The 27,774-nt window shown below is 37.9% G+C and overlaps 1 protein-coding gene across 2 annotated transcripts in view; it reads left to right on the forward strand.

The window, feature by feature from the left end:
• LOC117288834 (leishmanolysin-like peptidase 2) overlaps positions 1-27,774 on the forward strand; it is a 64,384-nt gene that overhangs the window by 7,793 nt on the left and 28,817 nt on the right. For both annotated transcript variants that reach the window (XM_033769688.1, XM_033769696.1), the window contains exons 2-11: positions 2,670-3,022; positions 3,514-3,592; positions 4,412-4,475; positions 14,235-14,384; positions 15,110-15,232; positions 15,485-15,563; positions 18,171-18,316; positions 19,457-19,531; positions 25,630-25,802; positions 26,523-26,616. In XM_033769688.1, coding sequence (XP_033625579.1) covers positions 2,710-3,022; positions 3,514-3,592; positions 4,412-4,475; positions 14,235-14,384; positions 15,110-15,232; positions 15,485-15,563; positions 18,171-18,316; positions 19,457-19,531; positions 25,630-25,802; positions 26,523-26,616 — 1,296 coding nt within the window. In that variant the 5' untranslated portion in view covers positions 2,670-2,709. The remainder of the gene's footprint in view (positions 1-2,669; positions 3,023-3,513; positions 3,593-4,411; positions 4,476-14,234; positions 14,385-15,109; positions 15,233-15,484; positions 15,564-18,170; positions 18,317-19,456; positions 19,532-25,629; positions 25,803-26,522; positions 26,617-27,774) is intronic.

The raw sequence follows: 27,774 nt of genomic DNA on the forward strand, positions 1-27,774 counted from the left end.
TAACACTCTTATACATTAGTAAAACTTTTATACATTAGTATCCAACAGGAAATAGTCAGCAACTTGAACTTTTAGGTTTACGTGGCAAAACAGTCGCATTACGGTCAGTCTCATTACAGTTTGACCGGTCACTTAAGCCAAGCCCATTGGAGACCAAACTGAGTTATTGTTTGGCAAAATTGGGTTCATTCCTTATCAACAAATAAAATAAATTAATTTCACTTGTTTTTACTAAAATTATTACGCCTTTTTTCTTAAAAATCATAGAAGCAAGGCTGAAATGTGTATTTTTAGAGAAGCAAATTTACATTTTTCGGAAATCTGACCAACTTTATTGTCAGAGTTGTGCATTTACCATAAAATGTTAAATATCTTGCCGAGTAAGTAATTGAACAAAAATAAAATCGCAGATTTAAAGTGACCTACATACATGTTTAATTATTGTCCCTGAAAAAATCAAAGTTTGGGTTATTGTTTTTAAAAAGTGGTCTGTGAATTTAAAATTGCCTTGTTGCTGGTTACCACAGGTTCCTCAATGCCACAAACAATTTGTTTTGTGTCGAAAAAGTGTATTAAACAAAACAAAAACCTTCATGATCACCCATCTCATCGACTTTACCTGGATAAATTTCACTGCATGTTACACCACACACCACTGACCATGCATTGCTACCCTTGCATTGCTACCCTAGTTTGTAAGGCAGCATTTTGTATTCATCATGTTTCTTCTTTCTGAAGGAAAATGGTGGCAAGAGGTTATCAGCTTTTTGCTTTTGTTTGCTCTTTTGGGAGATTTTTCTGTGCTCTTCTTGAAATCCTTGTATTTTAACATAACATTCTGTTTTTTTCAGCCTAGGCAGTGGTACAAACATGTACATGTCCACAATTTGTGGAGAGTAAATAATTTCCATTACTTCACCTTTCTACTCAAAATTCTCAGAAATGTTGCTTTTCTTTATTTTGTTTCATATGTTAACATTAAGACTCTGTACAAATGATGAAACTAGAAGTTACAGATTGGAGTGCCACATGAGTGCATGAGTGGCATCTGCAGAGCCCCAGATCTCTTAATTCATGTATTATTGTCCTCTAGTAAGTCATAACCAAGATATCCAGCTTTGCTGACCTCTAAGCGTCCTCCTCTTGAAACAAAATTGGTCAGTCGCATTACATTTCTTAGCTGCACGAGTAAATGGTGTGGACGTGTGACTAAGGATTCACATTTTTTTTTATATAGCAGATTGCATGTAATACAGTAATATTTACATACATTGTAAATGGCACTTCTGCCAGCAATTTCACCAAACTCTTCCTGACGTAAGATTAATCTGAGGACTTGGGCTAAGTTAAGTCACCTGGAAGTGGTGTTTTGTCAAAATAAATCTTTTGTCACTAAATGTGTGTTTTGATGAGTGGAATAGTAATAAACAATTAACTAAGGTTTCAAAATATTAGTTTCCATGTTATTTACAAAGTTGAAAATAAGCCTGACCCGAGAGGGCGCTGTTCGTGACACCAATCGAGGCGCGATGAATCGCATGCAGTGCCAACACAAGATAGTGACGCTTGGCACAAGCTAAAAACATGCCCTCAAAGTTGAAACAATACCTGATTTTTTTTTTCACGTTAGGCAAATGCTCCTTTAGGTTCGTTAGGTCTTTCAGGTACCTTCTTCGACTTCCTCACTACCTGGACAAATTGTTGGGATGGCGTCATGTTTTAGAAAAGAACTTTTCTCTTCATGTCAAAATGTTTAGTGTATTTCGGATTCTCGAAGCACGACAGTCTGCACAGCGCTGGAAAAGACTTGCCAGCTGACCCCATCTTTAGTTGTTTTGCAGCATCCAGCAGCAATACACCTGGTCGACTCTGCCGGGAAAAAATGCAAGAAAAAAACTTTTTCGAAACGTACAAACTCACGACTAGGACTTGAATGACTTGCACGTATGTGTGTTGGATGTTCGATCAAGGCTTAGTCTGCCTTGTGATTGACGTCACAAAAGGGGTAGGCGGAGTCACCCCAACACAACTTTGTTTGTTTGTTTAAACATATAGCCTAAATTGTAAAAAAAAACAATTACTCAAAAAATTATTTTATTGTTCAAAAACATATACTCTAATGTTTGAAGAAAACAAATATATATTTCAAGGTGACTTTAAGTTCCATATTCATAGACGTTAGGACACATTTAACCCATCCTAACTTTATTACGTACACTTGTCCTAACTCAGGATAGGATTAACCCTAGAGTTTTGTGAAATCGGCTGCTGGAAACTTTTGGTAACTATCAAAGTTTAGTATTCTTACTTGGTGTAACCCAATATGATTTAATACCAAATTTGTGCACATTTTAACTCAATTGGTCATCAAAGTTGCAAGTAAATAGTCCAATTAAAAGAAAGCTTTAAGATGCCTAATTTAATAATAAAAGATGTCAGGCCTAAAGTCTTTTATTATTTGAGTGAGAAATTACCTCTTTCCTAATGACTACGTTGCTTCAGAGGGAGCCGTTTCTTAAAATGTTTTATAGTACATGTATGTATCAACAGCTCTCCATTGCTCAACCAAATGAGATTGTTTTGATGCTAACAATTATTTTAGGGATCACCAATATTGTCCAGTGACTTTAAACTACTTACCAGTTTTCTTTGACCATTTACATATACAGATACTGTACAAGCAGGCTTAAAAGATTTGAGACCTGAGAGATGAAACAACGACTTAAATTGACCTTTTATGCAATGATGCTGACGGTGTTCTTACAGTGCCAGAAATCAGTCCATTACTGCTTTGCATTGGAAACTCACTGCATATTTGATGACATCCAGTCTGATGTTGTCAGCACAAGCCCTGTCATGTATAAAACTGCGAGGGATAAAAGGTCCACTGAAGATCTGTATCAGCCAATCAGGATAAAGGCTAACATCAAAGATCCTGAAGAAGTTGTTGATACATCTGATGTAGAGAGATTAAAGACAATTGTGAATGGAGCAATTTCCATCATCCGTAACATCTTGTTAGGTTTGTCATTATATTACTCTCAGTTGCTATATGATGGATGCATTTTCTTCTGATGTTGTTCTATCTGTTCTCTTTCTGTTTTTGCTCAATGTTTTAAAAGCAGAGTGACTGACACATGATTAAGGGCCTACTCTGGAAACTTCAAAATCTTTTTTAAAAATAATACTGCGAGGAGGCACTGAAAATTTTGTTGAATACCAACCTGAGGTGGTGAAGTGTATGGGAATTAACTTGTAGGTTCTGTCTAGTTTTCAGCCTGAGTTATACTTGCTGGACAAAAATATTCTGCAATTTTGGTACCACAAAACTTTAAATGGTAGGCCTACTACAAATTCAAAAATTACAAAATCCTGTACTTTGTATTTTTTGTTATATTTGAGCATCAACTGTAACTTGGCATGAAGTTATAATTTGCTTGGCTTAGAAAGTTAATATGTAATCTTTCCCATCTTTTGTTTATTAATGTTTGACATGTTTGATTGTCTTTGCAGTTATACCTGTTGTAGGTCCATTGCTAATGACCCGATCTGAAGCATGTCAGCCATTTTCCACTGGTATTAATACAGGAAAGTAAGTAACTAGTGATTTGACTCATATTGGGTAGTAGAAAGGACTTGTCTTTTTAATTTTTTTAAAGGGAACTCGTTAATCGTTAATTTACTTTGATCTGTTAGGCAGGTTACACCCATGGAGAAATTGCCTACAGCTGATGTCATGCCATTTATTAGTGAAAACCTACAAGACCAAGACATATTGCAGCAAGCTGACAACATTAATACTGCATCATGGGGGACTTGAAAAAAAAGGGATTCTGTTTGTATGCGAGCAACATCCGAAAAGACAATTCTTGACTAGACTGCCTAATATCGAACTGGTCAGAATTTCCAAATACCTTGGATCATGAACGGGAATGGACCGTTATATAATCGTTGCTATAAAATCTTTGTGTGAAGCTGGAACTACATTGTATTGCAATGGACACCGCTTTTACAACATAAATCTTTGTGTGAAGCTGGAACTACATTGTATTGCAATGGACACCGCTTTTACAACATCAATTTTCACTTTTTACACATCTTATTTTTCACATCGTGTTTCACTAATACTGTCTAAAACTTTGGCGGAAGTTAATATTTGATTTGGTAAATCCAAGTTGACCTACAAAATGGACTTACGTGTATGCGCATATTATGCGTTTTTAATATTGCCTGCGACTGTTTTTAATCTCACTGTTGTAGTATATATATTTTTTTTTTGCAGAAACCCTAAACAATTTCAGACCTGTAAAAGTATCTATGCATAATTTATTGCTGTTTGATACTGATGTCTCACATAATGAATGATGTTGGTTCCTCATACATTTGTTGGTATGTTGTCTATATATTGTAGGTGTGCTGTACAGTCCAAGGGCTATAGAGGTGAAAGATGCTTTGGTGATTTGGACAATTTTGTGGTAAGAAATAAAAAAATATTAATTTTTTTGAGCTAGATGAATCTGATTCAAACATTGACTCTTTGCAAACCTGCATGGTGTGCACTTCACATAAACTGCACCAATAAAGTATCTAAACACTTACAAATGGTCAGATTTATCGAAACCTGAAATAGTATGCAAAATTATAATTAATTAAATCGGTTCACAGTTATGGCATCTTCTTTGAAATATGGACCATTTTACAACCTCAAATGTCATTTAAAAAAAAATTATTTTTGACCTTTTCAGATATTTCAAATAATTGTATACACCTTAAAAGGTTTACTAAAATGTTCATATAAGGATAGAGCAGTTAATTTTAATTGTGTGGTGATCATTTTAAAAGTGTAGAGTCTGCAGCAGTGAAACCTGTGGTTATATATATTTAATTCAAAACTAGCTTAAGTAAATCACAAGGAACATTCATTGTTTACTATAATGAGGTTCAACAGATGTACTTTTAAATAAAATCAGTAGAAAATCAACAAAACACCAAACACAGAAAATATAAGCCTGACATAGGTTGACAGAAAAACAAAGCAAATATTGTCTGTAGTTATTTTTTTTCTGGCACAAGACTACTGTAGTTTCACTGATTATTGCAGCCTCTCATACCTAATATCTATCAAAAAATAAAAACTTTGTTAAGGTAAAAAACGTCAGTTTCGAACGTAATTTTTGACAGATTTTAAGTGACAATCGCCAAATAATGACAGATTTGCATGACGTTCCAGAAAATAGACAGACTTGATTGCAAAATGACGTTCCAGATTTTATTACCTTCCACATCAAACGTACCTGAACGGAATTTGATTTAGTTTCCAAAAACTAGCGTTCTGAAGAAAGTATTTCCGTTGTAAATCATCTGAAAGACGTTTTGGTTTATCGTCTGGAGCTGTCCGATGGATTGTCGAACGGCAGTAAATGCCGACGTCATTTTCTTGACAGAATTATTTTGCCAGAGTATAAGATCGCGCAGAAAAACATGTGCTGATCGCGTGTTCCGTAAAAACACTGAGGGTGCCTGACTACAAGCAGACGTTTGAGGGGGTACGTCTCGTGTCAAAGGTCAACTTACAGGCCGATTAGAAAATTCATGAACATCGCGCGGAAGTAAATGACAGACAAGGAAAAATTACATCGCTGGAGATTTGAAAAACTGATTACTCTGATAGTTGACCAGGTTGACCCACCACCTGCGCATTCAAAAGTTAAATAAACGCCCTGCAAATATGAAGTTTTGATCATTTAAATACCTCAATTATCTAACAGGTTGTTGAGGTCTGTCAAAAATGCTAACGTCAGGAACTCAAAATCTTCTACCTTGATTTATTTGAAAGGCAATTGTGTATAATATCTTGCTAGGTACCTCTTAGTTTATTACAATGTATAAATAAACAAAATAGCTTTCACTTATGAAAATATCAGGGTCCGAATTTCAGACTTACAAATGGTCCACATAATAAAGAAGATGCCTTATCTTCTGCGCATTTCGATGCTTCTTTTGTTGCACTACGACAGTGTTTGGCGGATTTATGGGCACTTGAGTGACTTACGGTAGAATTTCAACAAGTGAAAAAGCCCCTTTTCACCCCATTCCAGAAGGGAACTCGTACAAGCATCACACACAGACAAAATCAAGACAAAAGACATCAATGTGTTATGTTTACTCAACCATGAAATGTATTCTCTGCTTTTATCTTATAAACTCTAACTGCTGATATCCTGAAGATGGTCCTCTATACTGAATGTGTCCTCCATCACTGTCCAGAATGGCAAGGATACGTCTTCCCATACTATCAATACAAAAGACCTCTGATCTGTTTGGTCAGTTCAGCCATCTCAAAACACCTTTCCTTGTTTTACCATATCGGGGGAATCTGGCTTTAAAACCAGATTGGTTTATGCCTCCCATCTCTGACCCCTTTGCTTTTTTATTTACAATTCATAAATACCGCAGACAGTTTCGCTATTCCTATTGGTGGAGAGCGCGTCACGTGGGTGTGTATAAACCTTTGTTTATGACCAGTAAAAAGTGTTGAAACATGGGCGTGACACGCAAGCTTGCACGTGTTCTTATAAGACAGTTTCTTCATTCCTATTGGTCGAGAGCAACGGCTGACGCGCGACGCGCACAGCAATCCCTTATAAGGAGTTGTTTACCCGAAGGGGGGCGGAGGGCCTAACCATTTCATAGCTGGAGGGGTGTTGTGCTGAAAGAAATCATTGAACAATTATAGCTTTTGCATTTATTTTACTTTTTGACCAAAGTGTTGATGTTTTTTGATCGAAAAGGTATTTATGAATGGGAATTAAAGTGTGTTGAATCGGTTTTCAACTGGTGGTTTAAAAATGCCGAGGCCTGGTTCTTGACAATTTACCTCGACTTCGGTTCCGTAAAATTATCAAGAACCAGGCCTGGTTGGGATTAAACCACTAGTTGAAAACCTCTTCACCACACATTGATTCCCTTATTAATGATGATGTTCATCGCAATCGAATTAACCAACAAGCGACAAAAAAAAGTCATTTACAAAATGTGGGCAAAAATAATGCAGATCTTGTTCAACACAGTACAACGCTCTTGCTTGGATAGGGGCTTTTGCAACTTTTAAAATTCGACCTAAATTCGACCCGGTATTCCGTTCCCTTCTTCAAACAGCTCCAAACGGACGTCGCAAATGAACAAGTTCCCATTTTCAGTAGTTTTTTTTTTTTAAAGTAACGTTCTTCGACAAGTAATTAAATGATATGTTGTGCTCAGCGCTGGTTTACGATAACAAACAGTTGTTGTTTATATACAAGAAAGTGTCATCTAATCACAGCTAGCTACACACACGGGATCAAAAATTAATACCAACTTTATCACACGGCCATGACCCTGCAAGGTTTTAAACGGCAGTTTAAGAACGAGTCACTACTCTTTTGTTTATTATTTTAATTATTTTAGAAATACACAATAGTAACAAGTTGTAATGGGGCTGTCAAGGTTAAAACAAAAGTATAAAAACTTTTATCAAAAGATGTGTAAAACCAGACCCCTGCCAACGATAACAAATATAATTATACAATATAAAAAGGAGATTGCACTGAAACATTAAAAATCACACAAAAGAAAACATTAAAACACAAGCAAAACCAGATTATTGAGGGAACAAAAATGCACCCACAACAAAACACCGTAGCAATAAGAGGAAGGGACAACAATTCAAAAATAAAAACCATAGAATGGACTAAAAACCCTCAAAAACCAAACTTTAACTGGTTACAGAGAGCAACTTATTGCTTCACCCACCCCCAAAAACCACAGCACCCAGCAAATAACATTACAAGGGAAGCCCCCACCATCATGCCATCCCCAAACCGTGCAAGTCTAACGCAAATCTGTCGACATTGTGCCTTGTGTTAGGAAAAAATTAGGAAATTCTTCCCTCAGCTTCATACGAAAGGATTTGTATTCTTTCAAAATCCAATGTTAGCTCTGAGAACATTTTATGAAAGCGAACAATGGTAGAAAATTTTTAAGCATCCGTCCTAGGTTTTAGGTGATGAAAAGTGAGCAATTCTGAGTGATGGGACTAATGAGTTAAAGCCAGTGGACACTATTGGTAATTGTCAAAGCCTAGTCTTCACAGTTGGTGTATCTAAACATATGCATAAAATAACAAAGCTGTGAAAATTTGAGCTCAATCGGTCGTCGAAGTTGCGAGATATTAATGAAAGAAAAAAACACCCTTGTCACACGAAGTTGTGTGCTTTCTGATGCTTGATTTTGAGACCTCAAATTCTAAACTTGAGGTCTCGAAATCAAATTCGTGGAAAATTACTTCTTTCTCGAAAACTACGTCACTTCAGAGGGAGCCGTTTCTCACATTGTTTTATACTATCATCAACCTCTCCCCATTACTCATTACCAAGTGAAGTTTTATGATGATAATTATTTTGAGTAATTACCAATAGTGTCCAGTACCTTTAAGACAGATTAGTTAAATTACTCATAAAATTATACAGAGTGGACATCAACAGTTCAATAATAAAGCAAATACTTTTTAAAATAATATTTCAAAAAGTTCTTCTGTCAGACAGCAACATAAGACCCAGAGTCTTCAGTCTTTCTTGATAAGGCGGTTCCATATACTTTTGGCGAAGTATCATCTTACTCTCTCTGCGCTGTACCGATTTGATTGAACTGATTTTTTTTTTACGGAGAATCCACCAGACGGGTGAGCAGTAGTCCAAGATTGGCTGGACAAGAGTCTTAAACAAATGGAGAGATACGCACAAAGGACAGTTGCCAGAGATGAGGCGAATCAAACCAATCAGTCTGTTGCATTTAAAAGTAACTGCCTGCACTTGAAGATCCAAAGACAAGTTACTCTGGAATATACAGCCTAGAAGCTTGATGGAGTCAACACATTCCAGGGAGGTGTTTCCATGATTGTAGACTGGTTTGCTCATACGCCGCCATGTCAACCGTATCGATTCGCACTTGTCAGCATTTAAGCGCAAACAGTTCAATTTAGCCCAGTCAACTATGGTATTTAGGTCCTTCTGAAGTAGAGAATCCGGCGCGTCAGTTAAAACACTTTTGGACAAAAGTGTGTTATCTGCGTACTCTATAAGGCTTGAAGAAAGTTTAAGTTGAAGATCGTTCGCATACAAAAAAAGGAGCAGGGGGCCAAGTATAGAGCCCTGTGGCACTCCTTTTAATCCCATACATAAATGCCTTTTTGGTTAAAAGGCGTAATAAAGTAAGAAACTCTGTAAAACTTATCTGTTTTCTGACGGTTTTTGAGCTCTGTACAGACATGTGTTGCATTTTTATGCCCGCGACAGTTTTTGGATACTTGTGCGCGTAGTTAGTTTTGGTGCCAGACGTTTTTCATTTTCATTTCACACTCAGCGCAGCCAATTCACCAACAGCACCTGCATCGCCCGTAACGAGAAACGTCTTGCACCATAACTAGCGCATAAGTATCCGAAAACAACCGGTTATAAACAGCTCCAGCTGGTTATTGTCAACCGCTTCAACACCCCCATGTGATCCGCTCTCTATCAACAGGAATAGCGAAACTGTCCCAGGTATTTATGAAAACAGATTTACAATTTTGTATACAAATATTTTAAAAAGCACGAATATTTGTACACTAGGAACATTAAAAATTTAAAAGCGAAAGACAAAAGAGACGTTATGAGAAATACAAAAATAAAAATATAGACAATAAATTTTAACAAGCACACTTAACTAATAAACCCAACTGAGACCAACCAAAAACCTCAACAAACAAACAGACAAACAAACGCACGAACGAACGAACGAACGAACGTATCTGAAAAACAAACATGAATATACCAGGACCAAGGATACAAAGTGAATTGGCCATATTTATTGGGCTACGATGACCATGAGGTTCATGGAGACGATAGCTGAAACCCTGCAAAATACACATGCGCAATATAATGAATCGCAACCAGCAACTTGTGGGGGTCAACTGTGCATGAACCAGTAATCATCCTTGTGGGTCAGTTTAGCCCGCTGGATGCAAGCCCATTTTCGATTAAGTCATTTGTGGCAAGCTGGGAAGCCTGTGAGCCTGTGTAACACCAATTTTGCGTCCAGCTATACGCGTTCAGTGGAAATGTTAAAACCATTGGACACTTTCGGTACAGAAAAAAAAAAAAAAATTCTCAGATTTACAAATCACTAACATGGTTTACAGAAGGTAATGGTGAAAGACTTCGCTTGAAATATTATTCCATGAAATGCTTTACTTTTTGAAAACATTAAAACAATTTCAATTCTCGATATTGAGAATTACGGATTTATTTTATACACATGTCATGACACGGCAAAACGTGCGGATACAAGGGTGGGTTTTCCCGTTGTTTTTTTCCCGTCTCCGATGAATTTTCACAGGTTCGTTATTTTATATAGAAGTTGTGATACACGAAGTGCTGGCCTTGGACAATACTGTTTACCGAAAGTGTCCAATGGCTTTAAAATGTCAGTCTTTGAGTTGAGTTGTTTTATGGTGTGAACATGTACATGTACAAGCCCATATATACTTGCCAGTCACTTTTTGTAATTTTCGACTATGTTTTCCAATAAGCTTAAAGTTTTTTTTACAATGTTGATCATTGTGCCCTCGGGACTTTAAGACTAATGTGTTGGAAGGAAGAGAATTTGAAAAACAACACAACAAAATTTTTCTGAAACCTTAAATAGTCATAACTCTTTATTGCAATGATGTACTGACTTAAGTCAAATACTGCTTATAATACATGTTGATGATATGAAAAGATAAAAACTCAATAAATTTATCACATTGGTACATGTAGCAATTTCCATGTTACAAACCGTGTTTGTTTTTTAACATCTGTGACTTTGAATAAAACCCTTCATCCCGCATTTCAGTTATTGTAAGATGAGTTGAACATTTCATTGGTTTTTCTTAATAATCAGATGGGGATTATGTACAAAGATTGTTCAATAATACGTTTTTTTTAAAACAGGAATGTCAAAGATGTTGGCTACTTATTCTTCAGGTTACCCATTGACCTGAAGTAGCCAAAATCTTGTATTGAATTGTGTAAGCTACAAAGGACTTACCTCTCACAAAGGGAAGGCTAATTCCTGCGCAGCCTTATTTTCAACCCTTCACAAAAGTGCGCAATTCTCACACAATCATGAATTATTTTTAGACTTTATGGTGTCATATGAAAGTTGAGACCATAAGCTATCCATACACCTAAACCTTTCCCTTCGGCAGCCATTTCAAAAGTGTATAGTTTTTTTTGAGACACCCGGTATATACACTCACTGTAGCTTGCAGGGTACCAGTCACTTTCTCTGGTCTGTGTTCATTGGTTGATTGCTTTAAAGGAGCAGTCACTACAAAACATAACCCCTTGTTTCAATGATGTACTGACTTTAAACTTAAACCAAATATTACTTCTAACTTATAGATTCATATTAAAAGATAACACTCAAAGAGTGCATCACTTATTGCAATGATGTACTGACATGACTGACTAAAAATTAGGTAAACTCATATGAAAATATAAAACTCAAAATTGCATCAATGGTTTCATTTGAATAAGCTTAACAAAAAATACCTTTAACTGCATTAATAATCCTTCTTTCAGGCGGAAATTTAACTCTGACCTTAAGTACAGTATGTAAACTGCGTCAACCATGGTATTTGTGATAGTGTAAAAACAGTTTTGTTTGGTAATCAGTTTCTTGAATATGATGACCTTGATACTCTCGGTCTGCTACTCAGATCGTTCTGACAATCCCTCTGTTTCATACTTTGTCAGGATGGTCTGGGGTCGTCCGAGAGTGTCAGGGTTATACTGTTTCTTTATTTGCGTGTTTATGTCCCTTATTTTGTATTTTTGATGCAATTTTTATAAATCTTTTAATCTTCTCCATTTTTGGAGGTTTTGAGGAAATAAATAAATAAATAAATAAATAAATAAATAAATAAAAGGTCATAACTTGAAACTTAAATCAAATATTGCTTCTTACATGTGTGTATTTATATGAAAAGATCAAACTCAAAAGAGTTTATCAGTGGTTCTTTTTGAATGAACTTAAACAGTAGTTACATTAAATGGTCATTACTTCATACTTGTCAATGTCCCCACCCCTTTGACCATCAGTTGATCAAATGGTTGGTTTGGTTCTAACTGGCAATTGGCAGCTTGCCATGGCAGCTTCGCTGTTCTAGTTATCATGGTCTTCATGTTTGAGTACATGATTGTGTAATGAGACATAATTCTAGTGTTTTTGTGGAATCGGCTGCTGGGTTCATAAGGTATGTTCCAAATGTGGGGTTAAATTAGCCCTTAATCCAAGAGTGCTAACTAACCCTCCAATGGAACGCAAAAATCTGATCTGCGAGGATCAAAAATTGTTGGATTAGCGTAACTTATCTAAGGTTTTACGACCAACCCCCCGCTGCGATGCCCAGTAAACCATCATTGGAACGCAACTGACCTTCTACTTCCGGTCTATTTTAGCCGAAATGACAGCGACAGAAAAGGTGACGCCATCCATCCATAATTTTTTTTTTTCAATCACCTGCCGGGCGAGTCAACATAAAATTCTCGATCGCCCGTAGGTTTTTTCAATAGCCTGCATATATTTATACACAAAAATATACAAAATGAAAAAAAAAAACATAAAATAAGAAGGAAGTGAAGCCCTTAAAATTGAACTTTTGGACGATTTTATCTCTTGATTAATACCTTAAATTATCGCTTTTCCATCAACAACTTGAATGACTTCGTGGTTAGGGGTCGGTTGATTTGAACGTGTTTTGAACTCCGTTTGCAACAAATCTTCATGAATCAACAATCAGTCAACAACGCAAATTGAGAAATAATTCAATGAACTTTGCCCCGCAACGCCCTCTGTTGGTAAAAGTTGTCCATGCTATTAGAACTCCTCCAAGGCTGTCAGTGTGCACAGTCTACAGGCATAATGCACAACTTGCGGCAATTCTTTACCCCGTTCGTGAACGTGTACTGCATTGAAGTCTAGTCAAGAAGGTAATGAATAGGGAATTAATAACAGCCATCAACGGCCAATCACAGCGTGCGGAATGTTGGTCAGAATGGACTTTGGACGAAAAAGGGGCGGAAATTTTTTAAAGCTTCATAACTTAAATCTTACCTGCAAGAAAGCACTTATTTCAACAGATTCACATTCCATGGCAGCATATATTTTTCTGTGGTGGGTTTTGATCGTCATATATTCTTCACAAATCTATATATTCTTTCATGAAATAATGCAGCTCCCAACGTTAAGGAATTCCCATTTTGTTCGTACTCTTACAGTCTGCAGTGTGTACGCAAGACGCACTATGCGCAAATCTTGCGTTGTGTTTGCGTGTTATCGCTTTGCAGTCAAGATACGGTGACAAAGAATTCATGCGTCTTGCATCTTGCATGCATGTGAATGTATACGCGTACGCACGGCAACAGACAACACTGTGAGAAAACGATCAAAACGGGAAATTTTAAGGGTCAATCGAGTGTACAAATATGTTTTTTTAGATTCTCAAGGTCAGGTTTCTATTCACCTCTAACACAAACCTTGTCCATAAAATGAATAGTTTTAATGTTGAATTGAAAAACTATTTTTTAACGTAACTAAGAGAATGTGTGTACATGTAGCTGCAACTTCTAAACGAATATGATGTGAGATATTTCAAAAAGTTCACTCTCAAAATAATTTGATGCTCCCCAAAACATGTAATGTTTTGACGAGCGAGGATAGTGCGGTTTGGAAACTTCAGCGGGCACAGAAATGTAATTACTTTGGTGCTGGGGCCAAGGATATGAAGTGATTTAGCCATATTTATTGGGCTACATGATGACCATGAGTTTCGTAGAGACTATAGCGGATAAAAAAAACCTGTGGAAAACGCATGCGCAATAAAAATAACCGGAACCAGCATTGGTGCGTCGCTGATGCATGACCCAATAGTCAACCTCCTGGGCTAGTTTAGTCCGCTCAACAAGAATAAACTCTGTGTGTGAACGCAAGCCCATTTTGGATTAAGTCATTTTCATCTTTTAGACACCTGCGGTCCTTTGAATAAATCCTCGTCTGCACGTACCAATTGACTGGTATTCACTTTGTGTATCCAGCTCTAAAACGACCCCTTAAGGCACAGCACTCAAGTCTCCAAAGATTGAGAGCAAACTCCTTTGTTTTTTACTGTTTAGATACCTGATGAGCATTTGGAGGGTCTGTGGCTATGGAATGAAACTCATCCAGAACCAATCAACCAGATTTATTCAAATGGATCAGGACTTGCCGATACTGACACAGTTGTATACGTTAAGGCAGAACACACTGGACAGTGTGGGTTGGGGGTGAGTTATAGAAGAGTTTGCGGTAACACCATGTAATAACTACATGTACATGTATCTCTAAATGAGTTGGGGTGGTTCTGAAAAGAACCTTGGATTAACTCGACATTTCGATCAGTATGCTCTGATCGTCTTCTGGAGAATGGTATGGGTTACATGAACAAACAAATTTATCAAATACCAAAGAGTATCTTTGCAATTGAATTAGATACAAATGTACATGGTTTGTGTTAGATATATGTCCCTTGTTTCTATTGTACTATTGGCTCAAATTGCGGCATGGCACTGTGCACCTAAAAGTGCAGAATTTTGTGAGTTATGCAAACAACTCTATGTTAAGTGAGATTTTAGAATTGGTGGATGTACGTAGGCAACAAGCAAGACACATCATTGATGTATTATGTAAAAGTTGTATTAATCAGGTCTTTTCAAGAAACCTAACAGGGTGTAAAACTGTTCTGTACCATTTAATACTCTTCTACAATACTATTTTTGAAGTTTTAGAAATAAATAATTTCGGGTGTCATAGTGTTTATGTTTTTGAACATGATCTGTATCAACCAAAACAAGCTTTTTTCGGAATGTGGACAAACTGTATAGACCTATTTAGTGTGTACAATGTATGTGTTTCTTTGAAGTGAACTTTTCATAATGTGGATTTTTTTTACCATGTAAGAAGACGACACTCTTAACAATAATTTGATTTGTAGCACCCTTTTGTCCAACAGCAAGTTGCAGCTTACGCTGCCTACTGTAAAGTAGATCAGAATAATCGACCCATTGCAGGCATCATTAATTTCTGTCCTGAGCATCTTCAAGATGACTTGTTTGATGAATCCAAATTCATTTTGGTAAGGGCAACAAATTTTCTTCTCTTTTATACACTGTATATATTTGAAAATGCTCATGTTTATGTATATGTTTACTTCCTAAATGCAATGGCAATTACGCACAACTTTACACAGTTGAGGATGGTACACTACTGTGGCTATAGGGTTGATATAAGAATGCAAGCATTTTAGTTAATGGCATAAACATTGACTATAAATATGCCAATACTTTGCTCATTCCGTCAGTTTTTCTTGTCTCTTTTGCATTTGCAGCTTGCAGTACATGAAATATTTCATGTATTGGGTTTCTCATCTTCCTTATTCAGCAAATTCAAAGTCTGCACAGAAACAAGTAAGCATAAAATCAGATTTTTACCATCCCTATACATGTGAGCTATATTTATTAATAAGGAAATCAAAATACGGTGAAGAGGTTTGAAACTAATTGTTTTAAACTAGTCGATTCTTGATGATTTACTGAGACAAAACCAATTCAGTTCACTTTGATTCCTATCCATGAACACCTTTCCGTTAAAAACATCCACGAACCCTGTAAAAGTTGAGAACAAACCTGACAGTTAAGGCCAACTGAAAAGAGTGTTCTGTTTCCGGTTACAGTTAATACTGTTGTCAGTTTTAAATAGGGTCTGTAGGTTGGAAAGTTTGGTTGTTTTTTCTTCCTATACGTTTAGCAAGTGTGTAAGAATTACAATGTACCTACATGTACTTATCCAATTTAATTCATAAAAAAAAACCGAGTAACTAAAAAACTGTTTCAAAATGCATCAACGCAGGAGATGTCCCTGGTTAATGGAGATATGATTGTCTCAGATGTGATTCCAAAAAGATAAATTTCCGGCTAAAATGACGTCTGAAATACAACCGCTAACAATTTCTGTTCAATGGATTTGCTAAAAAAATTGGGACAAACTGTGCACAATCTGCAGTTTGTGCTTTGCAGGATAGGCAGCTGAATCTGCTGATCGAGCAAAAGTATGTGCAATCTGCAGATTTGGGCATTGTTAGCAAGGCAGCTCAAGCTGATGATATGGAAAAATATTGCGCACTCTGCACATTGTGCCAATCAGTCTGTAGAATGCGCTCAACAAAAAGTGCATGTTGTACAATGCATCGTTGGTGTTTGTTTGTGGGTTTTAGAAACCAGAAACGCATGATGTGGATAAAAAAAATCATGAGTCTCAAATCCTGGAGACAGCAAGATTTGCGCGTCGTGCGTTTTGTCTTGCATAAACACGACAGACTGTGAGAACTCGAACACAAATTTGAATTTCTTTTAGCCGCGTGTATATACCAGCTCATTTGCATCTTATAGGCATTTGGCTTGTCATTGATCACATTCCATGCATTGCTTGACCCTCAGAACATAGGTAAAAACATTTCTTTGTCATATTTACTTGCCTAGTTTCAGAGATATTGGAGAAACATAATTTTTCTGCTATGGCTGCCACTAATTTGCATATTTGTTAATATTGTTTACCACTAATTACTTCAGAAATGTTTTAATTTTTTTCTGAGACCTTCAAAACATAGGTAAATCACTTCAATGGTCATATTTGCTTGCCTAGTTACCGAAATACTGAAGAAAACTGATTTTTCTGTAATGGCGGCACTAATTTGCATATTTATGGGTATTAAATAATACTAATTCCATCAGGGGCCGATTTCACTAAACTTTAAGTCAATCGCAAACAGCCAATATCCATCGCAAATCGCGAAATCAGTCATAAATTTGCAATGGATTTAAAAAACTGATTTCACTAAAGTCGGCCGTTTTTGCAATCCATCGCAAGATTGATTTTTGCGGGTCCTCTTGAGTAGACGTAAATATCAAATCCATCGTAAAATTCAACTGCAATGCATCTGCCGTACGTGAATAACGCTCGTGCCCCTCTGCATGCAAAAGAGAACGTATTTTCTGTGACAGAACAAACCCATCGATCCGATACTTATAATAATATTATATGCAGGCATGCTTGTGTATGTGTGTTTGTTTGTTTTGGCACAGTTAATTATTGATTTTTAGTGGTTAGCTTATTGTAACACTTTTGTTTTTGAGTATTTTGATCGCGGACATTGTGTGGTCACGATAAACTGCAAGATAGCAGCGTTTTTATTATCTTTTTGATGTATATTTACCATTGTGTTTACATCACTCACAGCCCAGCATAATGTAGTTGGAAGTTTTCCTTTATTTATGATTCTTCATTTGATTGTCTTACTAATACTACAAGTTACAACTTTGCTAAACTTTGTTTGATGGTAAATGTGGCACATAATGGTTAATTCTGTGTGGCTGGTTTCAGATAAAACCTATAGCTATAGCGCTTTTCTACGTCCCAACCATAAAAGCTGATTTCAATGTGTTTTCTTGAAAAAATGGCGGACGACTTTTTTAGTTGTCATGCAAAACTGCTGCGATGATGGGCCAAAGGTAAAATAATTCTGCGAGAGCCTCACCCAGACCAGGTAAAGGTTGTTATATAAATCCATCGCAAATAAAATCTGTTGCAAAAATACCTTAGGGAAATTGAAAATGCAGCCCATCGGAACTGCGATGGATTTTGTGGTTTGCGTCGCGCTTGCGTTACATTTAGCGATGATCGCAAAACAAAGTTTAGTGAAATCGGCCAAAAACGTGTTACAAAGTCTAGTTCCCAACTTTTACCCCAGAAAGCCCCTAAGTGTAATTTTTTCCAGAAATCCCACGACTAAATGAGCTAGGTACACAAAGTACAAAGTTCAAGTTTGGTTTTGTTTGGTTGAAAGTGCATTTTATGACTGGTTTCAGAGAACGACATGTACACAATGTATGACACTTGAACACAACTGTTGTCAGCAATTTGGTTGATACTACTTTGGCCTGAATCAATTCATCTTCATTTTACACGCCTGTTGGACAGATCATTATCCTAATTATGTTTGATTGTGTTTGCTGTAGCTAATGATCATGAATGTACTAGTGGGCTTTGTCCTGCTGTTGATGATTCACATGGACAACCTCGACTGGTAACCCCATCAGTAATTGTACAAGCTCAGAAGCATTTTGGCTGTCAAGAAACTTGCTTTGGTGGGCCTCTTGAAAAGGTACTTAATTAGTCTCCTGAGAAATATTACTTAGACTAACTTGAATGCATGTTTGGTTAACTATAGTCATGATGACAATAATGTGTAAACATCAAAATTTAAACAAGTAATATTTCGGCCCAATTGCTTAACGGTAAGCAATTTTTGTTGCTTACTGTAGCAGAAAAATTTGCATAAACCTATTTCACAAGCGGATGCTAGCTTAGGCAAGTAAATCAACTGCGCACGCAACATTTTAGATCGATTGCTTAAGCCAAAAAGAAGAAATTGCTGACAAGTTTGCGGGAGAAATAAATGCAGAGTGGCGATGAAAACCAAATCGTCACTTTCTCTGTCTGATATATGTATTGTTTGTATTGTTTCAAAGCGCCCCTTGAAAGGTTACACACTGACTTGAGAGTAAACAAGAAGAAGATACATTGTACAACATTGCTGAAACATTTTAGACAAACGCTTACTCCGCTGCACCTACCAAACACACACACACACATAAAATACACACGGCTGCGCCGCCACACTAACAATGTATTGCTATGATGTTGCACTATGCGCTGTGCTTAAACAGGGTGCTTAAGCAGAAAGTTGGGGCTTTAAGGACCCTTTGTGCTTGCTTACCGCTTTAAGCAAAAAAACAAGCGAGCCATGAAATACCAAATTTGCTAGGCGCGCCCATTAAGCACAAAATCGCCCGTTAAGCAGCTCCATGAAATTGGGCCCTGCTGTAATTATTACAACAATGTATCATTTCAGTAGCTTAATATATTTCTATTTGAACATTGGGTTCTGTTTGAACATTGGGACAGAAAGTAAGGTCAAATCAAGTCACCATTGTACATAATTAAGTCTGGACAAATTATGCAAAGATTCACTAATCAAAACAGTTGTGGTTTTCCAGCTTTGATTTAAAAATAGTAATAAACTCTGTAAACTCTGTGAACAAAAATCACAGGCACATTAGGCAAGTACTGAGTATACAGTGCTAACACACATCAGTGTATATATGGGTAAAACAAAAACTTATATTCTTTATCCTAATGCAAATTTCCCTCTGTTTAATAACACAACTGTTGTGAATTTTACTGATACTTAACAGATGTTACCCTTGTTGTACCTTATTTGTTTCCCCATTTATTTGAACAGACCAGTGATGGATATTCCTCGCACTGGGCTACTAGCATGATGTTTGGCTCTATTATGGCACCAGTTGTTGATCAGGTAATACACAAAAGAATTCACAACTAAAAATCAATGTTCTTTCCACAATGCTGACATTTGTGTCCTGCATTTTCAGGATCGAAAGTGACAAGTTGGCAGCCGTACATAGAATGTGCTGGTATTGATGTAGAAAGTTTACAAAGTTCTTCATGAGAATTGAACCAAGCAGGCATGGAGAAGTTGGGCTGTCATTGGTATGGTGGATTTGGTTTTTGAAGTGGTCATGAAGTTCTACAGTGTATAATGTTATTGTAGTGTTCTCCAACTCTTAAAATTAAGGGTTGTTTCTTGGGGGCGGGGACCAATGCGAAGCCCTTGAGGTCTGGGGCCTAAGGGCACCGGGAAAACATTTGTGACTCAACATGCTGTGTGTTGCACTCTGAGCCGGTTCTGATGACAATTTCTCATGATTTCTATAAGCAAAATGTTGTAAGAAAAGTTGAATTTTTGGGGTGTACTATTTACTGCTGTGAAAAGCTGGATATTTGGGAGCAGTAACAGTTTTAATTAGGGTACAGGGGGAATAATTGATCAGCCACAACCTCTGTGAGTACCCAGGTTGGCCTGGGGAAACTGATGATCCAACCTGCTCGCCTAATTCTGCACCGGATCCTGGCCCTGATCTTGAACACCAAGAAGCAGGCAATGTCTTTCTAGATATTGGCCCTGCTGTCAGAATCCTCAAGCTTATCATCGAAGGCATCTCCGCTGCAAAGCATGAAATCCTAGCTACCACCTGCTCCACAGAAAAAGTTGACATTATCTGCCTCCAAGAAGTAAATGTTTGCGCTAATGATCAAAGAAGCAGACTCAAGTTGTAAACTACGACCTTGTGGCCTTCGCAGGTCATCAGCAGTACGGAAGAGCTACAGTCGACTCCCGTTAATACGAGGTCCGCTGGACTGGCCGGTTTTTCTCGTATTATCCGGACCTTGTTATAAGCGATCGCGGTATTAATAATCATTGTACTATGCACAAAGTGCATTATGGCCGAACAAGTACACAGATGCATGGCAGAGCTGCAATGGACTACGTGTGCATAGAGTAGTGTGTCATGTACTGCACAAACAAGCACAAAATTAGGCTATTAAAACTGTTTTAATTAAGTTAGTTTAGTTTGAAATACAATTTTGAAATCAATTTACATTTGACATGAATCAAAAAATGTGTGAGATTTTAACTTGTGTTATTGTTTTGGGAAGTTTCGGTGCAAAACTTTGGTCGGAGGCAGTTTATTGCCAATAAATAGAGTCTTGGTTTTCATCGGTAACCACCCGTTTAATGCTGGATGGTTTATTGCTAACGCGAGATACCAGGGAAAATCTTGCTGCTGCAATGCATATTGCACACGCTGTGAAAAACTTTGGCCGTATAAGCAGTCAATAAAATAAAAGCTGGATTTTCATTGGTAACCACCAGTGTAATGGTACATCATTACTTACGCGAGATACCAGGGAAGATCTTGCTGTTCCGTGTTATATTGCTCATGCATGTGTGTGTGCATGTGCAATACACCTATTCGCAGCTAGCAAAAAAAAAATAGAATCTTAATTTTCACACCAGTGTCATATTAGATGGTTCATTGCCAATGTGGGATACCAGGTAAAATCTTGCTATTTGCATTAAATAATATTGATCACACAACTAGTTTTGCTTGTAAGTTGTGGGTGGTTTTTTTCTTAAGAAAATGCAAAATGGGCTCATAAACTCAGTGGATCAGTATCATTACTAAAGATTTTTTCATTGTTTGAACCATGCAAGCCTCCTAATCCTACCAAGATGGGTCCAAGTCTTAAAATGATCTTTAGGGTGAATATAACAACTGTAGGAAATTTCATGCTTTTACCAAAAAGTGCACAATTTGTCCACATATGGGCGTTAGCAGCTGGACTACAATGCCAAAGTTTGGTATTAACAACCTTGCTTGCTGACTCGGGACTCCCGGTTTTGGATTAGTGTTGCTAGCGGTAGCGGCCACTTAACACCTCTACTGTATGTCTTAAACGCCACAAATAACGACTTTACAAGCTGTACAAGTATTTCTTTTGTTGTTTTTTTGTATTGTTCTTGTTATAAAAGGGTTTTAAACAATGTTTTGCTCATAATGGGTCGCCCAAATTACCTCGTTATAACCGTGTTCTCGCTACTACCGTGCTCGTATAATCAATGTATTAATGCATTGAAACACGCATGGGGCAGTTCCGGACCGGCAAAAAACCTTGTATTAACCGGAACCTCGTAATATGCGAGCTCGTAATAACGGGAGTTGACTGTACGTATATCCAATCTGATCTAGCCGACACTGAACTTCTTGAATCAGCAGAACTTTTTGATACTATCCGTGTGGCAGCTACAAAATCATCAACGTCTACAAACCACCTTCTATCGACTAGACCGACACTGCTCTGCCAGCTCATCAACATCCAGCTATCTACATGTACATGTATGTGGGAGACTTTACAGCCACCATGCAGTCTTGGGATTATGGAAACGCAAACAGCAATGGAGACTGGTTGATGGAGTGGTCATCTCAACTGAGCTTGAGCCTGGTCATCAACTTGAAAAAACCCCGCTCCTTCGACTCTGCACGCTGGAATCAAGACTATTTACCTGACGTGTGCTGGGTCCCCTGACACAATGACCAACCACTACAAACAGCTGTACAGGTACTAGGTGACTTTCCAAGGAGTCAGCACAGGCCTATTGTGACCCACGTTGGGCTACGAATCCTAATAACCAGATCTCTACAAAAAACACGCTGGAACTTCAGCGAGGCAAACTGGACCAAATTCTCTGAACAGCTTGAAAAGAGTGGCGTTTACATCCCCACCAAAGAACCATCAGTGACTGAAGCGTACATAAGATTAGTTTCTGGCCTATCTACATACATTCCATGCCTAGACTCTGAATGCCAACAACTTCTTGAAGAGTTCACTAGCTCAGGCGATCCAGACATTGCCTACTAATGTACCTCATTGGGTGCCTTGATAATGCCCCCCCCCCCCCCCAATGAAGGGACCATGGATAAATTAAGAACGCGGCCGCCCACGTGCATACTCGTTCCCAGAATGCGGTCATTCCAAAATTGTCATGGGGCCGTCCCAGGATGGATTATGCGCTCCAGTGATTTTTAAGGTCCCACATTATCAAACTCTATTGTGTGTGCCTTTTGTTGTTCAGATTACTGAACAATGTGATAGCGGAAAGTGACACCCTCTGTCGGTAAAATGACGTGTCAGCTTACAAAATCAGTTAAAAACGCCTCGAGATTAAAGACTTCATGTGTCTTCACAAGCTCGGGAGAATCTGGTATTTCCCCAAAATTGCAATAGTAACCAGCGTTGGTGCCCGAGCTAGAACCATACAACATTGTCATCGCTGGTGGGCATGCACGTTACGTCAACAGCGTGGTCAAGTTGGAGCAGTTCCTTGGAATTTTTTTGTGTGTTTAAGAAAAACTACAGAACGTGTTGGCCTCATTTTTCAAACATGAAACATTTCTGATACCCTGGATGAACAAAAAAGAGAATATTGTTTTACTGTTTAATGTATTAAGATGTTTTTCCTCCTGATTTTGTTTTGTTCTGGTGTATTTTTGGGGATTATTTTGCTGGGTGATGATCGTGCAGAGACGCAATATTTTTAATGTTTAATCTGTGATTGTGTTTTTAATTCAAATGATATTGAATGAAACGGACCAAATGTGACCATCCTTTTAGATTCGGGAAAAGCCCCTAAGCCAGTCCTTTTTAAGGATTTATTAAAAATAGAAAACAAATGTTAAATTTTTTGTAAAAAAAATCGGGCAAAAAAGATATTAAAAAGGATTGCGGCCTCGAAAAAAGGATGCAGGCGGGGACGATCATGTTTTTGTTTGTTTTTAGTAATTTACTCTTCATAAAGCATTTCATAAAAATCTGATGACAATGTGCAGAAAATTTCTTTTCAAAAATAGCAAAATAAAAATGTATAAACCATGCAGTAAATACAATTTACGTTTACATGAATTCAATATTTTAAAGAAGTGAATACAGCTTTTAACGACCTGAAGTGTGGTAAAGCCCCAGGGTATGACAACATCCAGTCAGAATTCCTGAAACATCTGGGCCCTGCAGCAAGAAACTGGCTAGTCTTCCTTTCGTGAGTAATCTCAGTGAAAAATCTTCCTAAAACTATGAGAACTGCTAAAACCATTGCCATCCCAAAACCTGGGAAAGTGTATTGTGCTCCAGTTAGGAGGACCTCTGTCCACACCGGCCGTGTGGATGTCTATAACTCAACAACACCATGAGAACCATCAATTGACCGTTTGCAGGACAAGGACAGATTATCTCCCAGTCCTGAGCAACATTGCCCCTCTAGACATCCGAAAAGAGAGGTAGCCACATCTAGGCTGGTCTGTAAGATCCGATCCAACCCTGAGCTCCCTCTCCTCCGAGACCTCGACTTCCACCCCAGGCCTAGACTTAAGTCTAGAAACCCAATCTGGTCCAATTTCCCGGACACTGCAGTGACCGCAGACGATCTATGGCGCATAGGGTGGCAAGACCATACCAACGTCCCGCACAAGTTCCTGGTCGCCGACCCCACCAACCAGCTACTGGGAATGGACCTCTCCTGCGGCATTAGTGCCTCTTGAACAGGTTCCGACGCAGGGCCATGCCGCAGCAGCCTACACAAGTGGGGCTACCTTGCATCTCTGCTTTGTCGCTCCCACTCTCTCACCTTGATGGTGGCATCAAAGCCCTTCAACTGGCCGAGGACCCAGCTGTACACTTGCTTATGGACTTTAGAACAAGATCAGAATAGCATACGACATCATCATCATTAGGGTACTCTATTGACCAAAAGAAAAAATCCTACAGTACAATTACTGGCATACTAAATAGAACTTGAAATAAGTAAAAACAAAATCAATTCCAATAAATATATCCTCGTTTTCAATTTGATTTGTTTTCAAAGAAGACATTGAGCTAAATTTATAGTACTTCTAGTCCAGTATTTGAGTTTCTACCCTTAATTGAGTCAAGCCACATAAATCAATCCACATAATGACTGATTAAATTAAGCCATTTCTCCAAAGTGTAATATTGGAACCTTCGCTCATCCAAGATCAAGTTTGTGTGAATTAGGTTTAAAATTTGGGGGGGGGGGGTAGGGGTTACAATATAACATGTCAAACCAACTGATCATTCTGCCCACAGTTACATTTTTATTCGGATAATTGTAAACAAATTCTCTCGAAAGTGCCAAGGCAGACCAATAGAGATCACAATGCACTCTATGTGCCCTAAATCGTCCACTCGTGTCTTCTGTTGAGTCCTCTTTCATTTATCTGTGGAGCGCAATCAACAAATTGAACAAACTTTTGCACAATGTTTAGTTTGTGCTATGCAGAATCTGCAGCTCAATGTTAAGTTTGTGCAATCTTCAGATTGCGCGCCGTCAGGTAGAAATGCATGCGCAGTTTTTTCTGCTGGGTATTTCAGGAAACACGACGTGACGTCCATGGATCACAAAATCATTAGACTCAAATCAGTAATCTTGTCTGGATGTGTTCTAGTTTTTTTAGTGTGATTTTGTTAAAAAACATTTTTTTCAATTTTTTTTTCAAGCCATATAAAAAGTTTAGGGTTACGGCATAAAATTAGGGTCAGTCGCGTAACCAGGAACAGAACACTTTTTTTTGCCTTACTGCGTCAGATCTAAAAATTACTTTGAAAGACCTGATGCCTGTCAGCCGATACATCAAAAATTAATTATCGAGTAATGACCCCTTGCACGCATGTGGGCAATAGGTTTACATACAAATGCTACAGTGCCAAAAGTGCGCACTTCACACTGAATAACGCACAGTGACATTGCCTACCAGTATGGCGCATCCGAGATTATTCTAATGATGACGTCAGCTGAATTGGGTCAGTACTTGATATATCAAGGTTTTTTCTGTGTGTAGGATGAAGCCTAAAAACAGTGCTTAGGACCGAAAGTTTAATAGGGTTGCATAATGTACCGGTACTGTTTTTCGGCATGTTCCTTCGCACTTGTTGGACATGCATGTACATCAATTTTTTATTTACATATTCTTACTTCTGCAGCCACACCGGACTTTTTTAGATAACTTGACACTTGCAGTTTTTGAGGATTCAGGCTGGTACAAAGTGAACTTTGATTATGGAGAAGAAATCTTATGGGGGAAAAACCAAGGCTGTGAATTTGGCATACAGCCCGGGTGCCAGACCATGCAAAGTCCATTCTTCTGCAATCATAGGTGAGTATATTTTGAAGTTAAATATTGGTTTTTAATTTCCTTCCAAATGACTAAGACATTTACACAGACATTTCTAGACATTACTAAAATCTACTTTGTAAATGGCTCATCCAATAAGGCCTCATTTCATCCGAAGACTGCATGAGCCTATACAATTCTCTGAAAATCTTCTAACTCTGGTTCTGATTACTATCATACAGGCGCTTGGATTTAGGCAGAGTTAGTCCCCAAGGGTTACTAAATATACCTGCTTTTATGACTATCTGTCATGACGAGGATTGCTGCGCTATGATGCAGCCAGTTGCTGATCCAAAGCCTGTATGAATTGTCAGAATGCTCTTACATACATGTACTAGTCTTCCCAATTCTCTGAAAATGTACAGAATGCATTTGGACCACTTTAGTTGTGTACACACAGGTAACTTTTGTGAGTCACTAATGGTGTATGTTATGTAGTTGAACATAATGCTATACATGCTATACAAATTGTTTTCCCTGTTGAATGGCCATTAATTTGTGTAACTAAAAATTATAACAAATTTGAGTGTATACATGTATATGCTGTCAGATTTATTCGGGAGTACATAAAAATAAAAAAACAATTATTTTGAGATGGTTCAAGCTTTCTGTGATTATTGACAATTGAACAGGTACTCAGATAACTTTATTACTAAATGACTTGAAGGTAACTTGAATCCATTTGATTGATGTTGATTACAGCTGTTCTGGTTGTCATTATGTTCACGAAGACAAAGCCACATGTTCTATCATCAATGAGGGGGATCAATGCCAGATAATGAAGGCTAGTCAGCAGGTAAGTCAAGCTGTATGGACATTATTAAGTTATATGACTACTGTAGACATGCTCCAGATTGATAGTCAACAGAATTATCAAGTACTAATCCAACTTGATGCATAGTAACAACTAAAGCAATGGTGAATGGTAAATTGACTTTTAACATAACTGAGAACAGAATAGAACAATAAGAAGGAAAACAAATTACCTAGACCTGTGTTATAGACCTTTATCATGGTGCAGCTATCTCAAATTTCTCCCTTTTTGATATCAAAGTTACCAACCCGAGGCTGGAAGAACAACATATTCTTGTTCCTTATTGCAAGATGATTATATTGGCATGAATTATTGTTATTGGATACGAGGGACATGACCACGGTGGAGGTTGATACAAGGGACATGACCAAGATGGAGGTTGATACGAGGGACATGACCAAGATGGAGGTTGATACCAGGGACATGACCAAGATGGAGGTTGATACGAGGGACATGACCAAGATGGAGGTTGATACGAGGGACATGACCAAGATGGAGGTTGATACGAGGGACATGACCAAGATGGAGGTTGATACGAGGGACATGACCAAGATGGAGGTTGATACGAGGGACATGTCCAAGATGGAGGTTGATACGAGGGACATGACCAAGATGGAGGTTGATACGAGGGACATGACCAAGATGGAGGTTGATACGAGGGACATGACCAAGACGGAGGTTGATACGAGGGACATGACCAAGATGGAGGCAGCATGATAAAAGTGATAAAGAACAACCAGAATGAGAATAGAGACCTATTCCATAACTCACACTTCCTGAGTGATAAAGAACAACCAGAATGAGAATAGAGACCTAGTCCATAACTCAGACTTCCTGAGTGATAAAGAACAACCAGAATGAGAATAGAGACCTATTCCATAACTCACACTTCCTCAGTGATAAAAACAACCAGAATGAGAATAGAGACCTATTCCATAACTCACACTTCCTGAGTGATAAAAACAACCAGAATGAGAATAGAGACCTATTCCATAACTCACACTTCCTGAGTGATAAAGAACAACCAGAATGAGAATAGAGACCTATTCCATAACTCACACTTCCTGAGTGATAAAGAACAACCAGAATGAGAATAGAGACCTATTCCATAACTCACACTTCCTGAGTGATAAAGAACAA

Source organism: Asterias rubens, chromosome 1, assembly GCF_902459465.1.
Source record: "Asterias rubens chromosome 1, eAstRub1.3, whole genome shotgun sequence".
Classification (NCBI taxonomy): domain Eukaryota; kingdom Metazoa; phylum Echinodermata; class Asteroidea; order Forcipulatida; family Asteriidae; genus Asterias; species Asterias rubens.